At 41.8% G+C, this 23,249-nt stretch overlaps 1 protein-coding gene and 1 pseudogene across 2 annotated transcripts in view; one reads left to right on the top strand and one right to left on the bottom strand.

Annotated features, from left to right (window-relative positions):
• Nucleotides 1–21,198, bottom strand: part of TMEM163 (transmembrane protein 163) — a 201,783-nt gene extending 180,585 nt beyond the window's left edge. For both annotated transcript variants that reach the window (XM_039874531.1, XM_039874532.1), the window contains exons 1-2: nt 20,526–21,198; nt 15,324–15,443 (exon numbers count right to left, since the gene is read on the bottom strand). In XM_039874531.1, coding sequence (XP_039730465.1) covers nt 15,324–15,443; nt 20,526–20,721 — 316 coding nt within the window. In that variant the 5' untranslated portion in view covers nt 20,722–21,198. The remainder of the gene's footprint in view (nt 1–15,323; nt 15,444–20,525) is intronic.
• On the top strand, nt 16,632–16,750 carry LOC120612097 (uncharacterized; annotated as a pseudogene).
• Nucleotides 21,199–23,249: the final 2,051 nt, after the last annotated feature.

Genomic DNA, 23,249 nt, shown 5'->3' on the forward strand with positions numbered 1-23,249 from the left:
GAAGTGGTAATGGCAGACATCCTTATCTTCATTTCAGATTTTAAGAGGCTGCTCCTAGTATTTACCATTTATAACTACTGAAATTTTAGGTTAGGTATTCTTTATTAGGTTAAAACAATTCCCTTCTTAGTGTTCTCAAAATTATCTTGCTTTGAATTCTCTCAAATGCTTTTTGTGTATCTACTGAGAGATGCTATGATTTTTCCTCTTAAGTACATGGTGAATTACATAATATTCTAATTCACCATCCTTGCACTCCTAAAATAAAAACATGGTAATCATAGTTTTTTATTGTTTTGTTATATAAACACAGATCCAGTATACTAAATCTTAATATTTTTGCTTCTGTATTCATGAGTGATATTGATCTATACATTCTTCTCTATTGTCTTTAGTTTGGGGACCAAGGTAGTACTTGATATCGAAATGATATAAGCTTTCTTGCTTTGTCTATAGAATCCAGTACATAAGATCATCTAATCCTTGAATATTCATCAAAACACCCACAAAACACTCATGTTGGCCTAGATCAGTTTTTCAGTTTCTCCGCCCTATTCTTTGTCGTGGGGGACTATCCTATGCATTAAAGGATTTTTAGCAGCATCTCTGGCCTCTGCTAACCATACTCCTAGTTTTGGGAACATTGCCAGATGTTCCCAGTGAATGAACAGGGCAGGGAGGGGCAGGGGGAAGGACTGCAAATCATAACTAGTTGGGAACCACTGGCCTAGATTAACTTCTTTACGTCAAGTCAAGCACACTGGGTCATTTTTATCCTTAAACTAATCATGGCAGATAATTATTCCAAGAAATTATGCATTTCAACCTCAATGTCTCATTTATGGGCATAAAAATGTAAATAATATTCTCATTTCCTAAATTTTCTTATTACTAATTATGTCTTTTATTTAAGCCTATTTTACTAGTCTTAGACAGCTTTTAGTTTTGTTGATTCTATTGTATCTTTTCCTCTTTCATTAATTTGTATTCTTAAATGCACTGATTTCTTCTACCTATCATAGATTTACTGTTTGGCCTTTCGTTTTAGACATTTTGGCTCATCAATTTTTGGTTTCTCATTTCAAGTTCTAACTATTTTTTAATATTTAATATAACTATCCCTCTTGAGATACTCAGAAATGTAATTTCTGAACATATATCATGATATACAGGGGTATTTTTGCCATAATTGCTTTCAAATGATCATTGCGTTATAGATAGAGAATACTGTCTCTAAGATAGTCTTGGTAACATGATGAGACTTTTTTTGTAACCATGGAAGTGGTCACTTTATATAAATATTCCATGATATTAAAACATACTTGTTGGATGCATGATTCTATATTCATCTTCTGGGTCAGTGTTTTTTAAACTGAAAGTTGCAAACAATTAGTGGGGCATAAAATCAGTCTGACAGGTTATGACTAGAACTTTTTAAACTGAAAGAGGAGGAAAATGATCATAGTGCACATTTTATTTTAAAATCTCTGGCATCAGGTCACTCACAATGAGCAAAATGATACAGTTCAATGGCAGCAGTCTTTTAATTTCTTAGTAGCACAAAAAAATCATGTTGCATATTATAATTAAAAGTGCCTTCGATATAACGATATATAGTGTATTTGTGTGTAGGAGTAAGTGTACACACACACACTTCTACACACACAAGTCCAGATATACAAGGTCATATGTGCTATTATTACAGATAGCAGTCAAAAATATTTGGAAAACACTAATTCCATAAATTGAATCTTCAATGCCTTTGCTAATTTTTCTATCTGTATCAACTAGTAAAAAAGATGCATTAAAGCCTATCATTATGATTATGATTTGTCTATTTCTACCTATAATTCCATCAGTTTTTGGTTGGGTGTTTGGCGCATACAAATTTGCAAATGTTGTCTTCTGGGTTAACTGAAACTTTTATTTATATAGTAACACTACTTATGCCTAATAACGCTTTTTGTCTTCAAGTCTCTTTTCTCTGATTAATATAGCTACATCAACTTTTTTGTTCGTATTTGCCAGATATGCCTTTTTCTATCCCTATACATAAGCTATCCTGTGGCTTTGTTTTACATTTATCTCTTATTAGCTAACAATGCACAGCCAGAGTTTTAAAATCCAATCTCTGACTTTGTACCAGATGGATTTAATCCATTTTTAATTACTGACAGTTCTCAACTTATAATGGTTGGACTTAGGATTTTTTGACTTTATGATGGTGTGAAAGTGATACACATTCAATAGAAACTGTACTTTGACTTCTGATCTTTTCTTGGGCTAGTGATATGCAATATGATATTCTCATGTGATGCTGGGCAGCAGCAGCCAGCTGCAGCTCCCAGTCAGCCGCACAATCACAAGGGTAAACAATCAATACTCTAGAGTGTACTGTGTTGCCAGAGTTTTTCTGATATTGTTTTTTGTGTTTTTGCATCCCATCATATCTACAAAATAATCGTTGTGTTTCCCGGTAAGAAGAAGAGGAAGGCAATTACTCTTCAGATGAAGCTCAAAATAATTATCCAACTAACTATAGGGTAATGTAAGTGTCCTGTGAATATTTAAGGTAGGCTAGGCTAAGCTATGATGTTCAGTAGGTTAGGTACATCAACTGCATTTTCCAACTTACAACATTTTCAATTTATGATGAGTTTATCAGGATGTAAGCTCCACTGTAAGTCAAGAAGCATCACTACTAAAATGTATGCATTTGTTTCTAAGTTTTATTTTGTACTATCTATGCCATTTTTTATGTCTGCTCTCTACGGAATAAGGTTGTTTCCTTTTTTTTTCCTCTCTCTCTCTCTCTAATGTTTTGAAAAGTATGTACTCCATCCTTTCCATCAATGCTAAAACAGTTTTAGACACCTCAAAATATGTTGACCGTTCTCTATTTTCTCTCTTCTCTGCTTTTGGAATTCTTACTTGATGATATTGGAACTTTTCCTATCTTCCGCATCTCTCAGAAAATAAGAGAAGTATCACTTTGTACAACATGCTTGGTAAGTTCTACAGACTATATTTTGGTTCTGGTTCACTTACTGTATTTTTTCACTACAAATTTTTGTTTGACACTCTCAGGGAAATATGGCAAGATGGTTCCTCACTTTCACTTTTGCTTCCTCTAAAAAAAACCTCACTAAACTAAGAATGGAGAGGTGTTTTTGGTTTTTTTTTTTTAAGAGAATCTATTAGAAAAATAAAGTGGAAGAGGCAACAAAAACTATTTTTAGAAGCTAGACAACATATGGGCAAGTAGCCATGTATTTAACAGACTCCAGAAAGCAAATTCTTAAGACAGCCGTGTAGAACCAAAAAGGCAACCTCTCCTAGCAGGTGATTAAAGGTTTACTCTCTGGAGAAGGTGCAACAGTCTCTTGTTTGAGGAATACCACACTCGGCTAAAGATGGGAACACCAAATTGAAAATGGCAAACCAAGTTAAGAATTTCACACAGAATGCTGAGATTCCAACCCTCTTCTCTAACTCAGTTTCCAAAATTCGGCAGTCAGGTTTTGTTCATCCTCCAGGCAGAATATCAGAAGGCCCTTCTCTGGACATCTCTAGAGGAAGAAAATGGAAGCATTAAATTGGAATCTACTCAACAAAAGGATCCAACCTACAGTGAAGGCCATCCACAAGCTCAGAGGTCCACTCTTAATATGAGCAGCCTATCAAAAATCATTATTCGAAAGATTCCTTCCCTAACATGAACAATGAACCCAAAACAAACAGAAAAGGAAAAAAAGAAAGCACCCTGGATGATGACAATACAAGAAATAGAAAAGATTTTTAACTCACTAATATTTTCTCAGACATATAAGATCGTTTTAAAAGATCAATAAAACAAGAGTTGGATGATTTTTCAAAGGAACACTCAGATGATTTAAAAAGAAAACAACTTGACAGTAGAAATGAAAAGCTCTACAGAAAGGTAAAAATATAAAGGAAATATAAATATATACAAAGGAAACACCCCAGGAAGTAGAGCAAAAAGATGGAAAAGGATAGAAAGCAGGCGTATAAATAGATGCAAAAGACTCCATCACGGCAAGTCTCATGCAAAGGATTAGGGTTTAGAATAGTTTAAGACTTTAATAGCAACACTAGAAATAAGAATAGAATAGAGCAAAACCTTCAAAACTGTTAAGGAACATTATTTCCTACTGAGAATTTTCTATTTAGCCATCAATCAAGTGTCAGGATATATTAACGACATTTCAGACTTGAAAGCTTCACCTACAGTGTACCCTTTCTTAGGTGCTAGAAAAAGATGTGCTTCCCCAAAAGGGTATAAACCAGAGGGGGGCGGGGAGGACATGGTATCCAGGAAACAGAGGACTCTACAAAGAAATAAAGGGAATGCCCAGAAAGATGAAGGGCGATCCCAAGATGTAGCTGTGCACCAGGGTAGAAGAGGCAACCAGAACAATTAGAGGACATCAAATGACTCCAAGCTTTCAGAAAAAAACTGACAGAATTATCATGCATCTGAAAACGTAACAGCAAAGTTGAGGCTGGACTACAAATGCTGAATTTGAGTTTAATAAGAAATAGAGTCAGAAAAAAGTAAACATAGGAATAAACAAAACAGGTATTAAAAACCAGAGAAAATATAAAAGCGTGAAGGAAACAAGTAATCATTCTTCACCATGTGGCTTAGTGAACAAGATTTATATAGTCATAACAATGGCAACCACAACTATTAAGCAAGGATGGAAATTCAAGAAGTGAGCATGTTTGTATGGGGCCAGGAGAGTAAAAGAGTAAATTATCTTCTTCCATGGTGGAAAGTCAACAAATAATGCCTAAACTAGAAAAAAAATCATGAAATAGCATTAGGAGCCTATTATTTATATATGTTTGTGTCTATATATATGTAAATACAAGAATCAACTTGAAGAAGTAAAGTGGTTGCTGGGAGAGGAACAAGGGGGAAAGAGGAGAGAGAAAATGGGGGATTGCTATAGTTCTTAAAAACTACATCCATGTTGTAGCTTCAATAAAAATGGCAATAATATATATATATTTGGTTATTTTCCAGTTATTGATTTCTTTCTGATCATCTGTTCATATTACAACACTTATTTTATAGGTTTTGTCAAGTAATTCTCTTATGTAGAATTTGAGTTCTAATCATGCTGCTGGTATGACTCGGCTATGGTGAACCCTTTTCTCTGGAGTTTTCTAATGTTGGGTTGTGGGCTCGCCTTTGTGAGAGCTTCATCCGTGGGACACCTGTTGGCCCATAGCTGAGGTTCAACATGTATTTATTTCAGGTATTCCAAGGGGTATTTCCAGCATCAAACCACATCCTGAGGATTCCTAGGCTAAGCAGGAAGTATAAACTCCTAGAGCGGATGCCATGGTGTCTCCTAGATCCTCCTGCAGGACCCGGGCACTCATTCCCCCACTGCTAAGACTGAGGACTGCTGACGGCTCATAGCTGCATCCCTCTCCTGAAACTGCCTTCTTACTGAGGAGAGCTTCATCTCCCAAGGTTACACCTCTCCCTGGGGCAGCCCACACCAATGACTGCTCCGGCCCCCTTGCCTTAACTGGACAATTCCTAAGGGTTATCTGAGCTTTCAGATCCCTATGGTACAAGCCTCTGAGGGAGCAGCATTGAAGTTCAACTTCTCCCTCTGTCCAATCCAGCTTCTTCTGCTCACTTTCATGGATGATTCCTGAGAGCCTCCTCCAGCCCCTGCTCCCAATAAACTTCCTGCAGTAAATGTCGGTCTCAGAGTCTACTTCCAAGGAAATCTACCTATGAAAATTCCAAACACAGATTTATATGAAGTCAGTCTCATGGCTGTGAATTCTAGTGGAAAGCTCCTTGACCCTCACTCCTCATGGTTATACTCAGGAAGACAAACTTCCTCATTCTCTTCTGAGCTGCTGAGTGGATTTATTCTGGCCCACCCATTCATTAAAGGTAAAGTCTTCTAGTACATTTATTCTGAGATGTTTCCCCTTTCTACCTGGTGCTGGCCAAGACCATCATTACGGGCTGAATTGCCTCTGCACCTCCACCAAATGCATATGTTGAAGAACTAATCCCCACTCAGTACCTCATAAGGTGACTGTACTTAGAGATGGAGTCTTTAAAGAGGCAATTAAGTGAAAATGAGGTCACGAGGGTGGACCTTAATATAATATGACTGGTGTCTTTATAAGAGATTAAGATATAAATAGGGAGAAGGCAGCCATCTACAAGCCGAACTGTGAGAAAATTCTTTTGTTTAAGCCCCCAGTCTATGGTACTTTGTAATGGCAGCTGTAGCAAACTTCGGCAGCCATGTTCCATCCCTTTGTGGACATCATAACCCAGACCCCTCATACTAGACCAGCCACCTTCTTGCACTCTCATCCCAGGGCAGCCCCTAGCTTCTGCATTAATCTAACAGCTCTGATTTTCATCTCATACTTTTTTGGAAGGGAGGGAGGTGGAAGACAGAAGCTCCTAGAGACTGTAGACTGTCCTATCTCTTACAGATCAATGATGTCCTTTCTTGAGCATCTCTTTATGTCTAATGGGATGAGGGGGAGGAAGTCAGGTTATCTACCTGTCCCACTAGCCTATCATTTGCTCTGACATCTCTAGAGTTCACCTTCCCATTAGACCTGAGTTCTTCAAGGTGATGGAAGGATTGTTCCACTTCCTAATATCCTCTGTGGTATCCAGCACAGCCAATTGTCCTTTACCAACAGGCACTCACAACGATTGGAAGAATGCATTCATTAGCTGGAAGGATAGGCTGTTAGGCACAGAAGACAAGGTAAAGTGAGGAACAGGTTCCTTCACAGGGGAAGAGGCTTTCTCCTTCCCTCTGGCTTCATCTGTTACTTTCGAATCTCATATAAGCATACACCTACCTTTCAGCCCTCAGGACAGGGCACCAGAAAATAACCTCTTATCAAGGAGCAGCTATGCCAGAAATTCACCTTCGAGAGGCAACTCCCACAGGACCAACCCACAGGCCTAAAAGACAAGCAGACCAGAAAACCCCTGCTTGTCCAGATGGCTAACAAATACAACTAGAAAGAGACAAGACAATAGGAAAAGCCCTTACGAATTTCCCACAGGATACAGGCCTGTTTCCTATCAGAGCCCAGGGCCCACGCAGGGAGGGGCCAGGACCCGCTGGGCCTCATGAGATGAGTCCAGCTGGGGCTCACTGCCCAGCCCCTTGAATCACTGCCATGGCTATGTGACAAGGACACCCCAGTGCTAATGCACCCTGGCCACACTTTTAATTAAATGCTGTGTGCAGAATGCAGAGAGAAGGGAGGCAGACCACGCAAGCAGCTGCTGAGACCCCTCCTCCACTCCAGCTAGGAACAGCAGCTCATTGTGAATGCGGAGACTCAGGAAGATGTGCTCTCCTAACAGCGCCAAGCTAGTCCCTGTCAATAGAACCCTGGATCCATTCATTCCATAGGAGGCAGGGGGAGAGGGGACAGTGGAGAAGTGGAAGGAAAGGGGAACGAATAGGCTCTGGCATCCTGGCTTTTTACAAAGTTGAAGATGCCCTAGCTGCAGTTTACCCCCTTGTTTCCTTCCATGCACTTGAAAAAGCTGTCATTCCTTTCTCTTGGATCTTTACCTACAAACATACATTCTCAACCTGCTACAGCCATAATGGCGTCAGCACAGAGACATCAAATATTACTCTAGTCTAACCACTGAGTGAGGGGCTGAGAATACAGAATGGAGAATACAGGGGCCCTGCCTCTGAAGAATATGTATTAATGCAAAGAGTAATAATACAATGATTGGAGTACTGTGTGTCAAGTTTCTGGTGGGTGCCCACAGGGCTATGGGAACAGAGGTGCATTTCAATCAGCCATTTAAATGGAGGACCAGTGAAGGCTGCCTGGAAGAAGTGATCTTCCATTTCAATTTTTAAGGATAAGTGAAATTTACCTAGAAAAAGAGTGGGATCAGGAATGAAGGGCATCTGAAGCCAAGGGCAGAGCAGGATGCGGCATTTGGGGAACTCCAAGGAGCATTTCCAGGCTAGAGCAGCAGTAAGCTGGGAGATGGGAGGAGAGGAGTCTAACCAGGAAGGAGAGTCCAAGACCATGAGGGGCCTCCCAGTAAGCAAAAGGGCCTGAATAAAGTACCATTCCATATTCGTCAGGAAGCTAGCAGCACAGGGGTGTAGGGGACAGGCACAGAATCTCTGATGACATGAGGGTGTGAAGGAGGAACCCAGAGACAGGGAGCATTGTCAGAATGAGGTTCCCAAACCACATTTTGGCCAATTCCTCCCTCCTGGTTTCCACATCTCAGAAACAGCATCCATAGTTATCATTCACTCAGCACACTTACTGGGAGCAAGTTATCCCACTAAACACTCCAGGATGTGGCTCACAAACTTCCTGCCCACATCCCCCCCAGCATGTTACCAGTTCAGCAGCAGCAGGCAGACAGTGGTTGGGAGGTTGTTCTTGAAGATTCTCCACAGCAAATCCACTTAATACAAAACTGTGAAAGTGGTAGCTTGTAAAGAATCCCATGCTATCCGAAATACCAGCCAGGGAAAGACACCATATCTAACAGAAGTAGCAGCTGGAAGGTGTACACAGGCACCACACTTGGGCTTGTACATGCACAGAAAATGTCTAGAAAACACTAGACACTGGCAACGAAGAACTGAGAGAGAGAGAGTTCAGGATGGGACAGAGACCTACACTAAGCACCTTTGGTTTCATAAATTTTTATAATGTACATATACGGCTTTTATCAATAAAAATAGATCTAAGACCAGCAAACTACGTAAAGAATCATCATACAAGCAGAATGTAAACTGTGCGTTTAAGTCTTTGGTTCACAAAAGTATTTCAGGGGTAGAATCTTAGAGACACGGGCCTCACAAAAATCATCTAATGGAGGTGAGGACACAAAGAGAAAAACGGTGATGAAGAAAATACGGGATATAGTGGATAAAACTACTCTGGGGTGATGAGTCCATGTGGTTGGTGAGGCCTCTTTGTGGAGTCAGCCATGCAGAGATCCATGGGAAAATGGGCATGGAGAAATGACATAAGCTTCAGTTCTAAGGAAAAGTTGATGTGTCTGAGAAAAAAAGAGCAAAGGCTAGGTCTGGCTAGACTTGTTGGGCCATTGTAACTCTTTAGATGTTACTCTCAGTGTACCAGAAGGCCCCTAGAGGGTCTTATGCCTTTTCCATCTCAGTGTGGCACCTGAAAGAATACCTTACCCATCTCTCAACTGCTAGACTCACAATTTAAAAATTAAAAAAGTACTCTAATTCTACCATTTTTAAGTGTCAAGAGTTTAAACTAAAATCAAATATATTATTTTAAAACTTCCAAATATAAAAATCATTCCTTTCACAAACTTTCTAATTCTTAAGTCTTCTGATTCACTAAAATTTTTTTTAAACATTCATCTGTAGAGATATATGCACATCGATGTTCACTGTAGCACTATGCACAGTGGCCAAGACATGGAAACAACAGAAATATCCTTTGACAGTTGACTGGATAAAGAAGCTGTGTTACATATATATGATGGAATATTACTCAGCCATAAGAAAAGATGAAATACTGCCATCCGTGACAACATAGATGGATCCTGAGATAATCACGCTAAGCGAAATAAGTCAGATGGAAAAAGTTGAGAACCACATGATGTCACTAATATGTGGAACATAAAACTGAAAGCAACAAACAAATAAGACAAACAAACAAAAACTCATAGACACAGACAACAGTTTAGTGGTTACCAGAAGGAAAAAAGGAAGCTGGGAGGTAGAAGAGGGTCAAATATACGGTGACAGAAGGAGACCTGACTTTGAGTGAATGCAATGCAATATACAGATGATGTATTATTGAACTGTACACTTGAAACCTATATAATTTTATTAATCGATGTCACTCAAAAATTTTAAAAAAATTTATTTAAAAAAAATGATTCACTAAATTTTTGAGTGAGCTTTTTCTGAAAAGATCTTGAAGTACTTTTTTTTGAAATGGAACTGTGTATCTTAGGATTTCCCTGAGGATGTTTCAAATATAGTTCACTTCCCACAGAACATGTATTGAGTGCCTAAAAATTAACCTGCACTTGAAGGGGAACAAAGTTTGTCACCCCAAAATATATCTCTTTGGGATATTGATTAGTCTAGGCTGGTTAATCTTAAGGAACAGCAGATATCACAGAAGCTCTGAAAACCAAGTAGAAGTGATGCTCTATAAAGGACATTTACATTTGTAAGGGAAAAATCTGATTAAAAGGGCGTTTCTCTCACATTACCGGGACGAGAAGGATAGCTAAATATCTAGAAACTCTTATTAATGGAGAAGGCTTAGATTTAGATCTGCATACAATCTTACCCTTGTTTCCTGTGCTTATGTTAACCTGCCATAACTGATTCCCCATCCTCAACACCTTCTTCGGTCTTTAGCTGACGGCGGTCTTTAAGGTGATGGCTTTCGAGTTACTGCGTGTTCCTGGGTCTCTTGCATGTACACAGGAGGTATACATGTTATTAAATTTTAATGTTTTTCTCCTGCTAATCTATCTTATGTGAATTTGATTATTAGAGCAGCCGGAAGAACTCTGAAAGGTAAAGGAAACTTTTTCCTCCTCCACACACTCATTCAAACCTCAAAATGAGCCAGAATGCATTTTCCTAAATCATTCTAACAAAGACATTAATGATGTCAAAACCCTGAGTTTTGAAACAGAACTTCTGTTCTCTTTCCAGCCTCATTATTAAAACATATTTTTTAAGGTTTGTTCATAACAAGATTGCCATTTTCCATGCTGCCTACCAATTATAAACAGAATGAATTTTAAAACCAAACTTGGGCTCTCTCTGAAATATTCAAGATGTATTACCATCTGGTTTTATATCAGCATTTGGACAGGCCCAAAATCACTCTATTACCAAGTAATAGCAAAACTAGTTTATATTCCTTTCAAAGCAGATATTCCTTTCAAAATACTTTCAAGTCACAAACTTTGAGATTTCACCTAATTTTCTCAACTATGCCAGACAGGCAAATATCAACCACAGTTACACACATACTGATTTATAACTCCGTAATACTGAATAAGCTAGTTTTATCATTAGGTCTTTTAAAAACTACTAATCTGAGAAGACACAGCTTATATAAAGTGAAGGGTAACAAACTTTACTTGCAATGTACACACTGTGTTAAAATATGACAGCTTTCTATCTGAGTGAAAAAAGAGGTGTCTCCAAAGCTTATACATATCCATAATCTTCATTTCTAACACAAAAGAGACAAAAGCATTTCTTCAGAAGATGTTCAGCTAAAAATTAGCATCTGTGATTAAAAAGAAAATGGCAGGTGAGGAGATAAAGCAGGAAGTCTGACTGATCCCAAGACACAGCCCCAGCAAGAGAATGGCCATAGGATGATCCCACTGTCTCAAAAACATTTCAACTGTTTATAAAATAAAAGAAACATAAGCCTGGTATTGAAACCAAGGGCCCTCGTAATTTTGATATGATTTGTACTCTTATTTTTAAAAACCGTTGTTTTTCCTCTGTACATCTCAAAGACCTTAGCCTTTCCCCTTAATAATCCCTAACCCCTAAGACAGCAGAAGAGGACAAACCAGGTCCTGACTCATGGTTACAAAGTTTGAGCCTCTGGCAGCTCCTGAGCCCTAAGGTAGAATGACTCCCCAGGCTCTTTCTCCAAGAAACCAGACAGGGGAATGTGGGAGCTCACCTCAGAGCTGTCTTCAAGACCTAAAGAAATGATTTACTACCGTTACCTCACCTCTGACCAGTCAGCTCCTAACATAACCCCCAAACTCTTCATCCACAGGTGTCTGGTGATTGGGCTCCATATAACCTGTTAGTTACCTGCCATAGGGGAGCTGGGTCTTTTAGAACGCGGGCTCACCCAAACTCCAGATTGACGTCAATCTCAAAAAATTCTCTTCTCCACTATAAGCTCTTGCTCATTCATCTCTCATCCAATGCATGCAGGTGGACGGACTCACACACTGGGGTTCGATAACAGTATCTAAACAAAACTTTAGCTGAAATTTATTTCTAAGAAATTTTTTCCAAGAAAAGATTTCCCTTCCACCTAATTTAAAAAAAAATTGTTTTTAAAAAGGTTTTTTAAATATCTGTTAACTAATCTAATAATCTTGAGTACTACACGCTCTTCCTGACCCCAAAGGGATGGTAAACCATCCAGCGGTGCCAAGAAAACGTGACAACAAATATGGCCTTCTCTTTGCCATGATTATCACCCTCTGGCAACACATGCACGCACGTGTGCGCACTCACACACACACTCCAAAGACTTCTCTGCCATGCCAAACATCACATGTTGTAATTCCATGGCAATTCCTTTTAAAAACACTGAGTCGACTGACCATTTCATTGGCTAGGACAGACTACTCCATTTCATCCCATCTTCCTGTCAACCACCTCCTCAGAGAATAAGACCAGGGCTCCTTCTGACACTTTTTCAAAAATACATTTGCTATTTCTGAAACATACAAGTTTCCTTTAGATCATAATTTAAACATAACTTCAAAAGTCAGCTTATATTACTTAATCCTTATTGATTTTCTTTCCATTCAAAACTACGAAAAGGGATTTCACAAAACTGTGTCAACATGGAACTGATGTTTTCAAAGGATTTTAAGTATTTCATATTACAAATACATTCAGAAAACTAAAGGGCAAAACCAACAACCCTAACCACACCCTAACCAGAGACCGCCCCAAGAGTTTAAAATACGAAATACACACACACTATAAAGCTATTCTATATAGTTAAAGTGGAGGAAAATATAGTTCATCAACATTTTTTGGTTTCACTAAGTTTAAAGCAACTTTGGAACAAACTGAATATACTACAGAAAACAACTAAGATCATGATAGTATATGTCAATGCCAATATTTTAGAGGTAAGAAGTTAGAGGATTAGACTTAAATACTGTGAATGAAAAAGAAGGGCCACATACTAAACCTGACAAGCTCAGGGGAAGTCTGCCTGGCGGGCCTTACAAACTCAGAGACTTGAAAGTAACCAGGAAGGAGGGTCTAAACATAAAAATTCCCAACTAAACATGAGTCTAGTAGGGTAGTCACATCTAGGCCTGTAGCTTTCTCCACAAAGGCCAATCTTACACCTTTGGTGAGCCTGTCTATTGTCTTTTTGCATCTAAAATAATATACCTTTGAAATATCAGAGTAATCACCTTTTCCAGAGCCCTCAGAGCACAACCTCCCACCAGGACATGAGACCACAGACTCCTCATTGTTATCTTGTTGCATGCACACCATCTCTACACGCTATAAATGTTAATTACTCTGTACCCTCCCCTGTAAAAGAAGTACGCATCTCTCCATTTTATTTTTTATCCAATTTCATAGATTCACCCTGCTTGTTTTCTGCCAACTCACTAATCTACCATCAATGAATTTCATGCAACCCTCCTTACATTCCTTCTTTGATACTAATGTATAAAATAAACTGTAATACTGCCATTCTCCAGAGCATTTTTTCAATCCCTTGAGATTTTGCTTCCCGGCAAATGTCAGTTTGGCTCAAATAAACTCCTAAGATTTTTTCTTAGGCTGGACATTCTTTCGTTATCAGTACTTGCTACAATAAAGGGGTAAAATCATTTTAAAAAGAAAAAAAAACATCTTTACAAAGCAAATTCTAATTCCAAATGCATTATACGACATTCTTTTTTATTAAAGGAAATGGAACAAAATTTTCAAGATAACTCAAGTGATCAAGCGTAACATGTGAAACCAAAATTTCCCCATAATTTTTCCCTATTATGAGATTAAGTACACCAAATGTAGTATTAGTCTCCCAAAGGAAAGACTTGCTCACTATGTCTTCACAATCAGATCCCCATTCAAACACTCACAGGATAAAGCGTAACAGCTTTATTAGGCATAGGGACACATCTGAGTGACTGTTACTCTGTTTGTAAACCACCTCCCTTCATTCCATTCCTCTTTCCTTACATATGTAAATTATGGTGTGTGATCCGGAGCTGCCAACAGCCACCACAACCAAATTATCCTCTGGGGACATCAATCCGCTTGTTATTCTTGTTTTAGCATAAAAGAAAAAAAAAGGAGGCGAGAGGAAGGAGCAGCTATTTTCAGGAATTAGAATTCCTCTTGATTAGATTTCTGGCTCCCTGGTAAATGTTTATACCCTGAAATGTATTACCCTCTGCTTCTAAATGTTTGGCTTTTTTGAGAGCCAAGATATGGCATACTGTTTCCAATATAAATTGCTTCAAGTAATATATACCCGGTTTTGCCAGAAGCATTTGATCAAATTCTAATATTCCCTCTTGGAAGCCGATACCAACTTCCAGCAGCAGATCTAACTGCACAGAACAGAATTTTAAACAACATACACCAAGCTCTATCTTCCAGCACACACGGTCCTTTTTTCTCCTACCCTCAGGGTTGTCATGAGACACTTTGTGTGACACTTATCACTTAGAATATAGATCTTTCTGTTAAAGTAATAAACAAATCACAAAATACATTCCTCTTTTCCCCAGCATAAAAAAAAAAGAAAGAAAGAAAAAAACCTCACTGGTTTCTACCAAGTCTGTGCTGAAGCTGAATGCCATTGCTGAAGCTTGTGAATCATTGCATGATTAATAAGAATAAATAGCCCGTGCACACTGTATAGGCTGCAAATGTTAGCTGAGAAAACGCATGTCACGGAGATTCCTAACCTCCGAACGGGATTATCCATAGGCAGAAAGTGTTCAATTGTCCTAGTTTTTCTTGATCGTAATAAATATTTTTTGTTTCTGTGGCCACTGAAATCGTGAGAGGATTCTCTCATTTTTCCTCATAAAAATAAGTACCCATTTTATTCCAAACCTTACACAGATACAATCAGGGAAAAGGAGAGGATTACTGCAATATTACACTCATCTGGTTGCACTAAGGCTCAAAACACGAATCTCAAGAATATATGTCGCATGTCAGCCCAAACTGAAGGCATCCATCAAGAAAATATTTTCACTATTCAGCTGGCAGCTGGAATCTACTTCCACAAATCCACATACTGATGAGAACTAAGGCTCCTCATATCACTGTTTCTTCTTAACCACCTCTTCCCTTCACAGAGGAAAGAAGCCATTTTACTAATTTACAAGTACCCTGACTATCCAATCACATAAAAAAATGTACTCGTCAATAATAGTCAACTAAAAGCAAAAGCACACCCCACAGGAGTCAGAATAAAACAGGCTACCCCAGCACATATCAATCTGCAAGATTCTGGATACTCACTAAAGGCAGCCACCGCCAGGGCCAGTGTCACAATAATGGAGAACCAGGAGACCCACAACGCCTTCTTTCTGTAGTTCTGGGCTTCGTGAGGTTTTAGACGAGTGCTGCTTTCCAGTAAGCCTGACAAAACAAGGAGAAAAGGAAGTTAGACGTTTCCTTATTAAGAAACCCACAGCCAGAGCTATACTTTCTTATCCAAGGATTGCAAACTGGCAGCCCGTGGGCCAAGATGTGTTTTAATGATTAGGAGAGTTCACATGGAAATCAGGCTTTCTGGCATCTCTTAAAAGATCAGAGGCTCTGGCAATCTCTGGCATGAGTTCCTGCAGGGTGACAGTAGTTGTCTTCTTTATAAGAAGCCTGCAGACCCCATCTCTCCCTGACCTGCTGTATGACCGCAGTCATCCCTATCCCTGTTAATTCGCTTAGCTCACACAGGTATGGTGCTGCTCCTTCTAACAAGGCCCTTTCTTTAGGAAAACAGCACTAATAGCCCACATTCAGTTGACCATTCAGGCTCCTTAACTGTGGGCATTGATTTGTATTGATCCACCTGCTCAGTCCCAACTGGTAGGCTGGGTTTTGCCCAAAGCAATGAGTCGTGGAATATAAATGCCCTCATTGCTCCCTCAATGACAATTAACAGAAGGACCATTTCTCTTTAACCACCACTACCAACAGCCAACTGACCTAAATTACAGGCCACATTTTCTTCTCTCCTTTTGTTCTGTATTTATCTATCCCTTTGTACCAAGTGTATGTAAAAATATTTTTCAGAATATTAAAGTGAGATAAGTCTGCTAAAACTAGAGGCAGCTTTCCAGATAGGCCATGTGTATGAAAGGTTTGATATTTGTCTCCCATGCTTTCAACATTGAGAGCCCTTGACAACAACAGAAATTCATGACTCCAAGGCAATACCCGAGATTCAACTGCCTTAGATCGAAGACTGAAATATCTTCAGTATGATCCAATTTATATTTTTTCTTCTCCTTTGACAATAGATCATATACAGCATCTCTTTGTTTCACGAAGAATCAAATCCTCAGCCAAGCAGTCTACAAAACAAAAGCTTATGACAACATCTATAGCTAAACAACCCATCATATACCTTTCACAGGTGGAGCAGCCTCATCACAACAGTTCCCAACAATGAAGAAATCGGCAGTCTAAGCTAAGAGGCCATTTTTAAAAAACTGCACAATGCCTTGTGTAAAATGCATCATCCCATTAGACCGACTGGGCACCACGCTAAGCCTCTGGTTGCCAAAAATTACAACAAGGACCCTGTTAAAACTTAGTCCCTTTGTCTATGGTCATGCTACCCTGAACAAGCCCAATATCATCTGATCTCGGAAGCTAAGCAGGGTCAGGCCTGGTTAGTACTTGGATGGGAGACCACCTAGGAAGACCAGGTACTGTAGGCTTAAAAAATTTTTAAAAAGGGATTGTAAGCTGACAAGGTCCTTGTAATCTGTGAGGTCAACCAAGGGTTGCCTCGCCTAAAAAAAGAAAAAAGAAAAACTTCGTCCCTTTACCACCCAGATTCAAGTGCACAGAACAAGTATTGAACAAAGCAAAAGGAAATATCAAGAAGGCTGCTTAGTGAGCCCACTTTATAGCTCAGAAATTTTTAAATGATTGAAACCTGTATACTCACATGGGATCAAAAGGTAGATGAAATTGCTAAAGGTAGGTATAAACACCATCTCCAACACCTCATGGTAAAAAACCTCTCCAAACTTTCCTTAACAAATACACTTGGATGGAAACCAGAGAAATCTCTCATCAAATTCTGCCCTAGGTACAAGGCATTTCAAATTTAAATCCCTTTGTCTATTTCTTTTTGTCCCTTTGTCTACCTCTTCCCTAGCTGCCAAAAAACACCCTATTCTAATTTTCAACTACAATCACCTTTATGTTCAGTTAAGCTACAATCGAGAATGAACAAGTCCCACACACTACCGATAATTCATTTCCCTTTTTCCAAATGATATAAAAATCTTCCTTTCATCTTGGCCAATTGATTTCTAGGAGAAGTGAAGCTGTAACATTTAGTAATGACTCAAATAAGCACTTCATTTGCTGGGTATTTTGACAGCAACGATCTCAAGAGGTTTATCCACTGCGGGTAAAAACAAGGTTCTTTTCAGAAGTAGATTTAATTTTCTAATAGAAACACAACGATCTGCGTTTTCTATTCTGCCACATGGCATTTTTCCTTCCAAAGTCAGCTGTTTCCAGCACTATGACTGGACCATACGGACCAATCTACATGCTTCACCCCTCAGTAGGCTAGCAAGACCACTGAAGTGTTTAAAATGACAGCTCACACGGGCTGGACTGCCCTGCTAAGGTGGCACCTAGGTCCTCTCAACGGGACTGGTGGTTCTTCCCAAGATCCGATCCTTTGTGGGCCTCCCCCAAGAGAATCTTTAAATTAAAAAATTAGAATAAATGCAATGGGAAGATTGTCCAAGAAAGGAGAAACTTTCCTATTTCGATTCAACCTTTATTTCCTACTTTTCTTTTCTAAAAATAGAGCCATTACCAAGAATGGAAAACTTTCCTCTCAGCAAAGTGGAGTATGATTATCTATGAAGACTCAGCTCAAAAAAGAGATGCTTCCACCTCTGTTCCCATGTTGGCTGCATGCAGACCTGGAAGCCACAGAGATGTGGTGAGAATTTCTAAAGTTTTCAGGAAGCCGTGCTTCAGAGGTAGAAGGCAGCAGAGCCTAGAGAAGCTAAGGCAGGCCTCAAATCTACACAAAGGGCTGGGTCCTTGCTACCCACAGTTGTTCTCCACATTCAAATTTCTACTGTCATTCAGGTTTCACATTTTTTAAATTTGGGCCAGGTAATAGTAATCTTAAGGGCTGTATTAATGAAGGACTGACGTCGTATTATTTGAGGGAGGGAGGATGCAAATATACGTGGGGAGGTTAAGGCCATCAGTCATTTTCATGCCGGCATGAATTAGTTCTCATTGCTTTGTCCTAAAGAGTCAGGCTTTAATTCTCTGAAGGAAAGGGAATATTCATTACATGGGAAGGTAGTGGGAAATGTTAAAGCTACGAAGCTAGGACAAGAGAGAAAGCTGAATATCGATACACATGCAGAGAGTCCCTCACACACACACACACACCCTATAGGTATTTAGGCCTAGAAGCAAGCAAGCCAGGCATGATGAAGAAATGCACTGCAGGTAACTGCTGAGGCTTCTTTCTGCCCCAATCCTCTCACCATCAGGAAGAAGGTAGCAGCAATTAAATCATTCCCAGAGGATACAAAAATCAATAGTGGAAAGATGCGGCCCCATAAGAAAAAATAACACAAACACAAAATATAATAAACCTCCCAAGTAACCTTCTGATTTATTTAATAAAGATGACTCATTCATCATTAACTCTTTGCTATCAGGAATAAGTCAAACAAAAAAATGTCACACTGACTTTCGGCTCTCAATGACACCTGGCACTGATTCTTTGGGGGACAGGGTTCATCCTAACAGAGAGGCTGTGTGTGGTATGCGATGTTTTCACACAGTAACAGTTTGTGAACAGTGAATGCTTTCATGCTATAATATAATGGAAAATGAAATTCAGTAGAGTAGTGAAAAATAACCTTATGAATGAATTCAGTTGGGCTTTTTACACTTGAGCATGAACTACGAAATGCTAAATACTACCTCACTCTAGCACCATTTTTCCCTCCTATCATTTTGTGGTGTGGGGGGAAACAGGCCAGCTTTTAGAGATGACCTGCAATGCTACAAAATAAGCTCAACCCAGAGTCTTGTCTTTCAACACCAAATTTGTAAATGCTACAATATCAGTTGCAGAGAGAAAGGTAATTAACACCACCTATCATAAAACTGACAGGTCTTGGGTGCTTGTGATGTCACCAATCATCAGCTCTAAAATGATAGCCAGCTATGTGAGAATAGGAGAAACTGCAACATAGGTGCGGAACCCGTTTCAACTGGAGCGGCTCCAGTTCTCGCCGAGCTCCCTGCCGATTCTCAGGGAATTGCTGTTTCCATGTCATTCTATTTCACAGGCTACAGTTTAAATTTTTAAGAGGAAAGAGATCGTGCATCCGCACACTAAACCGGAATAAAAATGTACAGGAGACACTAAGAATAGGACAGAAACCTGTTAAGACTAAAATATAAAAATCCGCCACAGCCAACAAAAAATAAGTCTTCCAAGAAAAGGGGGTGGAGATGGCGATGAGCCGGCTCCCCCTGAAGGGCCTGGCTGCAAGAATCCCGCTTCGGCCACTAACTGGTTTTAACAAAACCAGAGTCTTTCCGAGGGGCCCGATTTGGATTCAGCAAGAAGCAGAAAAGGTATAGACGTGGCCAAGAACAGGGCTCCGAGCCGAAAGGAACGGAGGAAAGGAGGAAAGAGGGATGTAGGGGGAGAGGAGAGACACGGGAATGAACAGGGAGTCTCTCTCTGAGTCTCTCTCTCTCTCTCTCTCTCTCGTTTCATGAGGGCAACTCAAAGCGGACATCGATGTCGGTAGGAAGGCAGGGTTTGGCCTCCCAGGAAAGGGAGATTTGCGAGGTTCCAGACCAGTGTCTTGGAAACGATTTGCAGGGGGTGGGGACGTGCGCTCCGGGAACCACCAGGTTTCAGTGGCATTCATCCAGATGATGTTAGTGGTCCAAACCCAAGTGTACCAATCCTCTGCACGCATCACCAGACAGCAGGGAGTGACCCACGGGAAACTAGGTGCCCTCTAAATGAGTTGGGGGCAGCCCGGCGGCCACCAGGGACCCCCCAGAGGCTAAACCCACAGAGGGAAGTTCTCCGGGGAGCCGGTGGAGATCGGAGGGGGCGCGGGAAAGAGGATCCAACGAACTCGGGTCCCTTCGAGCTGAGCGGGGCTCACAGTCCCCGGGGAGCGCTCGTCCTCAAAGGCAAAAAACCGCCTCCCGCAAACTTTTCCAGTGGACGCCAGAGAGGTAGGCGCGGGCCCCTACGCGCTTCCTCGGGAGGCAGCCGGCTCTCGGCTTCCGAGGAAGGAGTGGCCGCCGAAGCAGCGCTGGCCGCTCTCGGATCTCCGCGCCTCCGCTGGGAAGTCCCAGCTCCGCGTCCCCGTGCATCTCGCGCCCGGCCCACCCGGAGTGGGTAGAGGCGGCTCCTGACCGCGCCGACCCGGCCGGGGAAAGCGCCCGGCGGCGCGCGCTCACCTCGATCCTCCAGCCCGTCGCTGAACTGGCCGCTCTGGCTGATCCGCAGCTGTTGCCCCTCCTCGGGCTGCGGTGGTTCCCGCGCTGGGGAGCCTAGCGGACCCGGGGCGGCGGCCAAGGGAGCGTGGCCCCGGGGCGACGGCGGGACGGCAGGACCCGAGGGGCTGCGGCGTTCGCTGCCCGCGGCCGGCTCCATGGCGCGGGGCGGCGGATCCCAGCGGCGACTCGAGTCAGAAGTGCGAGGCGCCGCGGCTCGGAGCAGGATGACGGACGGACGGACGGACAGCGCAGAGGAGGAGAGGGGAGGGCGGGAGCCGCGGAGTGGAGGTGAGCGGGCTGCAGCAAGGCGCGGTGGGCGGGGGTGTCGTTGAGCCGCGCGCCTCGCGCGGCGGGTGGCACAGGCTGGGGCCTCCTAGTCGACGCGGCGCTCCGCCCCCAGGGGCAGGTGCAGGCGGCGGGGATCCGCCCCGAGGCCCCAGCGCCGCAGCCGGCGCACAGAGATCGGTGTGGACGGAGGGATTCCGCAGGGTCTGACGCCAGGTGGTTTCGGGGAGCTCTTCGCGACGTGGGGCGGCAAGGGCAGGGCCTGCCGAGGGTGTAACAGGAGACCTGCCCCACCCACGCTGCGCGAGGGTGCCCAGAGGGAAACCCCCTTGGGCCGGATTTCCTCTGCTCTCCGGGAAGCCAGCGGCTGCGCTCGGGCAAGAGAGCGTGCAGCGCCCTAGTTTGGCATCTTTCTCCTCTGGAGCTGCACAGGCTTCAGAAGCCTGTGCAGTCTCCGCCTGTGCTGCCGTCCTCACCGCGCATCCCGGAAAAACGAGGTTCACCTGCCCCGAAGCCCATTCGTCCCAGGGCTGCTTCTAGGAGCTTTGATTGACCTCCCAGTTTTTCTCTCCAGCACCAACTTAAGGGGACCGGGTAGCCTTGGAACCACTGGGCGCTCTGAAAGATGTTTGGACCCCAAGTCTCCCCCACTGCGACTATCCCTGGGCCTTTGTCCCAGCCAGTCCCCCACCAGCTCGCTATTTCCTTCCCCTCTGAGTATTCAAGTCTCGCTGGTTCTTCAGGACTCAGATGGAAGCCTCCCCTGGCTGTCCCGGCGCGGCCGACTGTCCCCACCTCTGACCGCGCTCAGCCTTACGCGGTTCACCTGGTCTCCGCAGCCAGGCGATGACCTAGTCCACCCCCGAGCCCACGCCGCGCTCTAGCAGGCCGGAGAGGTCCAGAGGGGATCCAACCATTTGTCAGATTCAGCTCCAATTTAATGGTATCAACATCCAAACTATAGAATCTAAATTTCATTTTTAAATGGAAACTTAAATTTTAGATTCCGTCTTTAATGAGCTCTAAAATGCCAATTCCTCATTTAAAGCCTTCCTACTTTGGAGGAATACCCCCTGTTTTTGTAAAATAACCATTTTTTTCATTCTCTTCTTTACCCGAGATTTAAATGCTTTTGTGGTGCAGTGGAAACATCACCAGAAATGGGAAGTGGGACTCATTTTATGTGGTGTTCAGTTGGAATGAGAAGAGCTCAGTTGACCTTGGCCAACTCACTTTACATTTTTTACCATTAATTTAACTATAAACTGAAAGAGTTGGACTAGGTCATTTCAAAGGCCTTTTCTTGATAAGAGGGTGGGAAAGAGGAAGAAAGAAAAGAAAAACGCTATGATTTTTACTTCGATTAAAAAAAATGAAAAATCCTACCTCATCTTTGTACTGTCCCCTTGAGGTACGCAAACCTTCAGGTATTTGCAGACACACACACCTCCTTGTTCTCCCACCCACAGACTTTCTTCCAGTTTTTTCTATTTGATCCCTCCATTAACGGCTCTCAAACATTAGAATCACCTGGGGAGTTTAAGAACGAAAATACCCAGGGCTCTCCCATATCATAGGTGATTAAATTGGTCTGGTCTATGACCCGGGCATCAGTATTTTAAGCTCCCTTCCCTTTCTAAAATCTTCTGGGAAGCTTTCATTTATTTAAATACTGACTTCTCTTGCTCTTTGAGATTCTAATTAAGTAGATCTGGGGTCTGGATAGGAATCTTCATTTGAATCAATCTCTCTCTCTCTCTCTCTCTCTCTCTCTCTCTCTTTCTCTCTCTCTCTCTCATATCAAGGTCTGTATACTCTCTCAAAGAAGCAAGTATCATTGTTCTTTCCTCTAGTTTCTCAATTAGTTCTCCCGCTCCAGTGCATCCAGACCTGATATGCAGATGAACACCCGGGATTCTTGTTAAAATGCAGACTCTAACTTAGTAGATCTGGGTTAGAGGCTGAGATTTCTAATAAACCTCCAGGTGCTGCTGACTCTGCTAGTCTGAAGACCACACTTTAAGAAGATCTAGGAGTTATTTATTATTCATGGGATAAATATATTTTCCTTCAAGTTCCAGCTGCCTCGGTTCAATAAGCCATTCTCATCTCCTCCAGAAAGATTTCTGACTCCAGCTCTCCCTGGGCGCTCCTTTTTGTGAACTGTAAATGTTTAATAATTCACAGCCTGTTTCATGTGTAAGGCAGAGATTCTGGTGCTTGCCTGATCCCCATCTTTGGATGCCAAGGACACAGTGTTCCCCCAAACAGTCTCTGCTGATTGACTAGGAGATAATATTAGCTTGCATTCTTGGAGGCCATAACATGTGCCAGACATCTTACTGTTTTATATACATCGTCTCCCTCAGCTACAACCATCCTCATTTTACAAAGAAAGAA

This window comes from Pteropus medius, unplaced genomic scaffold, assembly GCF_902729225.1.
Source record: "Pteropus medius unplaced genomic scaffold, Ma_sr-lr_union100, whole genome shotgun sequence".
NCBI classification, from domain to species: domain Eukaryota; kingdom Metazoa; phylum Chordata; class Mammalia; order Chiroptera; family Pteropodidae; genus Pteropus; species Pteropus medius.